The sequence below is a fragment of the Nicotiana attenuata genome, chromosome 2 (genome assembly GCF_001879085.1).
Source record: "Nicotiana attenuata strain UT chromosome 2, NIATTr2, whole genome shotgun sequence".
NCBI lineage: Eukaryota > Viridiplantae > Streptophyta > Magnoliopsida > Solanales > Solanaceae > Nicotiana > Nicotiana attenuata.
Window position 1 is genome coordinate 10,087,427 of NC_031990.1, and position 4,867 is coordinate 10,092,293.

The window sequence follows — 4,867 nt, forward strand, 5'->3', positions numbered from 1 at the left end:
ATGTATATCGATCGTGTCTGGTGACTATTGGGGGTCTGGAGACCCGAGTTGACCTGTTATTGTTGGGCATGGTAGATTTCGATGTGATTCTGGGTATGGATTGGCTATCCCCGTACCATGCTATTCTGGACTGTCATGCCAAGACAGTTACGTTGGTTATTCCGGGTGTTCCGAGGATCGAGTGGTGGGGTATGACTGATTATGTGCCCAGCCGGGTGATTTCTTTCTTAAAGGCCCAGCGGATGGTTGGAGAGTTGTTTATCGTACTTGGCTTTTGTTAGAGATGTTGGAGCTGAGACTCCTAGTCTTGATTCGGTTCCCGTTGTGAGGGATTTCCCTGATGTGTTTCCAGCAGACCTGCCGGGCATGCCGCCGGACAGGGATATTGATTTCGGTATTGATCTGGTGCCGGGCACTCAGCCCATCTCTATTCCTCCCTATCGTATGGCGCCAGCTGAGTTAAAGGAGTTGAAGGAGCAGCTTCAGGAACTCCTAGATGAGGGGTTCATTCGCCCGAGTGTGTCACTGTGGGGTGCACCGGTCTTATTTGTGAAGAAGAATGATTGCACGATGAGAATGTGCATTGACTACAGACAGTTGAACAAGGTGACAGTGAAGAACAAGTATCCACTACCCCGTATTGAGGATTTGTTTGACCAGCTTCAGGGGGCAAAGGTATTCTCTAAGATTGATCTCCGTTCAGGCTATCACCAGTTGAAGATTAGGGATTCAGACATTATGAAGACGGCTTTCAGGACGAGATATGGGCACTATGAGTTTCTGGTTATGTCATTCGGGCTGACTAATGCCCCAGCCGCGTTCATGCACTTGATGAACAGTGTATTTCGGCCGTATCTGGATTCATTTGTGATTGTGTTTATTGATGATATCCTGGTGTACTCGCGTAGCCAGGAGGAGCACGCACAACATTTGAGGGTGGTATTGCAGAGACTGAGAGAGGAGAAGCTTTATGCAAAGTTCTCCAAATGTGAGTTTTGGCTTGGGTCTATAGCTTTTCTGGGACACGTGGTGTCCAGTGATGGTATTCAGGTTGATCCAAAGAAGGTAGCGGCGGTGCAGAGATGGCCCAGACCGTCCTCAGCCACGGAGATTCGAAGTTTCCTCGGTTTGGCAGGTTATTATCGCCGGTTCGTCTAGGGTTTTTCCTCTATTGCTTCGCCCTTGACTAAGTTGACGCAGAAGAATGCTCCATTTGTGTGGTCGGATGAGTGCGAGGAGAGCTTTCAGAAGCTCAAGACAGCTTTGACCACAGCTCCGGTATTAGTATTGCCATCAGCTTCAGGTTCTTACACAGTGTATTGTGATGCTTCGAGAGTTGGGATCGGTTGTGTATTGATGCATGAGGGTAGAGTTATTGCTTATGCTTCCCGTCAATTGAAGCCCTATGAGAAGAACTACCCTGTTCATGACTTAGAGTTGGCTGCTATAGTTCATGCTTTGAAGATTTGGAGGCACTATTTATATGGCGTGTCTTGTGAGGTGTTCACGGAGTCTTCAGCACTTGTTCAAGCAGAAGGATCTTAATTTGAGGCTGCGGAGGTGGCTTGAGTTACTCAAGGACTATGATATTACCATTCTGTATCATCTGGGGAAGGCCAATGTAGTGGCTGATGCTTTGAGCCGGAAGGCGGTTAGTATGGGTAGTTTGGCATACATTCCAGTTGGGGAGAGGCCCTTTGCAGTTGATGTCCAGGCTTTGGCCAATCGGATGGTGAGATTAGATATTTCTGAGCCTAGTCGGGGTGTTGGCTTGTGTGGTTTCTCGATCTTCCTTGTATGACCGCATCAGAGAGCGCCAGTATGATGACCCCCATTTGCTTGTCCTGAAGGACAGGGTCCAGCATGATGATGCCAGAGATGTGACCATTGGTGATGATGGTGTGTTGAGGATGCAGGGCCAGATTTGCGTGCCCAATGTGGATGGGCTTCGGGAGTTGATATTAGAGGAGGCCCACAGCTCGCGGTATTCCATTCATCCGGGTGCCGCGAAGATGTATCAGGATTTGAGGCAGCATTACTGGTGGAGGAGAATGAAGAAGGATATTGTGAGTTATGTAGCTCAGTGTCTCAACTGTCAGCAGGTCAAATATGAGCATCAGAGGCCCGGTGGTGTATTTCAGCGGATGGATATTCCAGAGTGGAAATGGGAGAGGATTACTATGGATTTTGTGAGTGGTCTCCCTCGTACCTCGAAGAAGTTTGATTCGATTTGGGTGATTGTGGATAGGCTGACCAAGTCCGCGCACTTCATTCCGGTGTGTACTACCTATTCTTCGGAGCAGTTAGCGGAGATTTTCATTCGGGAGATTGTACGGTTGCATGGGGTCCCAGTTTCCATTGTCTCAGATAGGGGCACTCAGTTTACTTCCCAGTTCTGGAGGACTTTTCATCGAGATTTGGGTACACAGGTAGAGTTGAGCACAGCGTTTCATCCTCAGACGGACGGGCAGTCCGAGCGTACTATTCAGATATTGGAGGACATGTTGCGTGCCTGTGTTATTGATTTTGGAGGTTCTTGGGCTGAGTTCTTTCCACATGCAGAGTTTGCCTACAACAACAGCTACCAGTCCAGTATTCATATGGCGCCGTATGAGGCCTTATATGGGAGACGGTGTAGATCTCCGGTTGGTTGGTTTGAGCCCGACGAGGCTAGACTATTGGGGACAGAGTTAGTTCAGGATGCCTTAGAGAAGGTGAAAGTGATCCAGGAGAGACTTCGTACAGCGCAGTCCCGTCAGAAGAGTTATGCGGACCGGAAGGTTCGAGATGTATCTTATATGGTGGGCGAGAAGGTCTTGTTGAAGGTTTCGCCTATGAAAGGCGTTATGAGGTTTGGAAAGAAAGGGAAGCTGAGTCCACGGTTCATTGGACCTTTTGAGATACTTAGGAGGATTGGGGAAATGGCCTATATGCTTGCTTTGCCACCCAGCTTGTCGGGAGTTCATCCGGTGTTCCATGTTTATATGCTCCGGAAGTATGTTGGGGACCCGTCTCATGTGTTAGACTTTAGCACGATTCAGTTGGATGAGGACTTGACCTATGATGTGGAGCCAGTGGCTATTTTGGGTCGTCAGGTTCGGAAGTTGAGATCTAAGGATATAGCTTCGGTGAAGGTGCAGTGGAGAGGTCGGCCCGTGGAGGAGGCCACCTGGGAGACCGAGCAGGAGATGCGGAGCAGATATCCTCACCTATTTGAGACTCCAGGTATGTTTCTTGACCCACTCGAGAACGAGCGTTTGTTTTAGTTGGGGAGGATGTGACGACCCGGCCCGTCGTCACGTGAGTTACTACCTCGTTTGCCCCTCATATTATGTTTCTCTATGCTTCTTTATCAGTATTTGAGGTGATCGAGTAGAATTGGACTGGTTTTAGATGGAAATGAGACACTTAGTCTCTTTAAGGAGAGTTTGGTTTGGAATAGTCAACCGGATGTTGACTTGTGAGTTAGAGGGCTCGGAATGGGTTTCCGACAATTCGTTAGCTTCGGGGGATGATTTGTGACTTAGGAGTGCGATCGGAATTGAATTTGGAGGTCCGGTGTGGAATTAGGCCTGAATTGGCGAAGTTTGAATTTTGGCGAATTACGGTTGATAGGTGAGATTTTGATCCGAGGGTCGGAATGGAGTTCCGAGAGTTGCAGTAGCTCCGTTAGGTGATTTTGGATATGTGTGCAAAGTTTCAGGCCATTCGGAGGTGGTTAGGTCGGGTTTTTGATCGAATGTGCAATTCGGAAGTTTTTAAGAAACTTAGGCTTTGATTTGAGGATAATTGAGGATTTTGATGTTAACGATAGTGTTTTGATGGTTCGAGCGAGTTTGAATAAGGTAATAGATCATGTATGTGCTTTTGGTTGAGGTCCCGGGGGCCTCGGGGTGAATTCGGGTGGTTAAACGGAGAATTCGGAGTTTGTTGCATGTTTGAAGTTTGCTGGTTCTGTCATTTCCGCATCTGCGGAAAAGGGACCGCATAAGCGGTTCCGCAGATGCGGCGTATTGGTCGCAGAAGCGGTCCTTGAGGGACCAGGGTTTTCCGCAGAAGCGGACGTGGATCCGCAAATGCGGCGACCGCAGAAGCGGTTCTAGACCGCATAAGCGGTCCGGGGGAATTTAAGTGAGATCGCAGAAGCGATCGTTTGGTCGCATACGCGGTGACCGCAGGTGCGGCATATTAACCGCAGAAGCGGAAAAACGGTCTGGGTTTAAGTGAACAGTGGTTCACGAATTTGAAAGAGAAGAAAAATATTTTGGACTTCGGCTTAGGCGGTTTCTTGGGCGATTTTGAAGAGAATTCGAAGGGGCTTCATCAGGTATGAACTATTGGACTCGGATTATGTTTATATAGTGTAAAATCATGGATTGAACACTGAAATTTGAGGGATTAAATGCTAAAAATGGAGGTTAGGGCTTGAAACTTAAGAGAGCTTAAATTGATGATTTGAGGGGTCAAATAGACTCCGATTCTTGTGAGTTTGATATGTATAGACTCGTGGCGAGATAAGGATCGTTTTGATGTAAAGTTTTCTGGATTTCGAGAAGTGGGCCCGGGGCTCGGGTTTTGCTAATTTCGCGATTTTCGATATTTTTCGAGTCTTTTCGATTGGATTATGTTTCTTTGGCACATTGTAACGTATTCGTTGTGGTTTTGGCCAGATTCGACGCGCGAGGAGGTCGATTCGAGAGGAAAGGGCATTGCGAGCTAGTCTTCGGCCGGCTAGAGGGGAGTAATAGATGTAGATGATGACTTGAGGGTTTGAAACCCCGGTGTATCACACTGTGACGCTATATTGAGGTGAGACACGCACACCATGACGAGTGCGGGGTCGATTGTGAGTGGGGATTGTGGCTTA

The 4,867-nt window shown here is 48.0% G+C and overlaps 1 protein-coding gene across 1 annotated transcript; it reads left to right on the forward strand.

The window, feature by feature from the left end:
- LOC109222721 (RNA-directed DNA polymerase homolog) lies at positions 577-996 on the forward strand (the record flags this gene model as incomplete). The annotated part of the gene is made up of 1 exon (XM_019387043.1): positions 577-996. A coding segment is annotated over exon 1 (420 nt), but the record flags the coding sequence as incomplete, so codon positions are not given.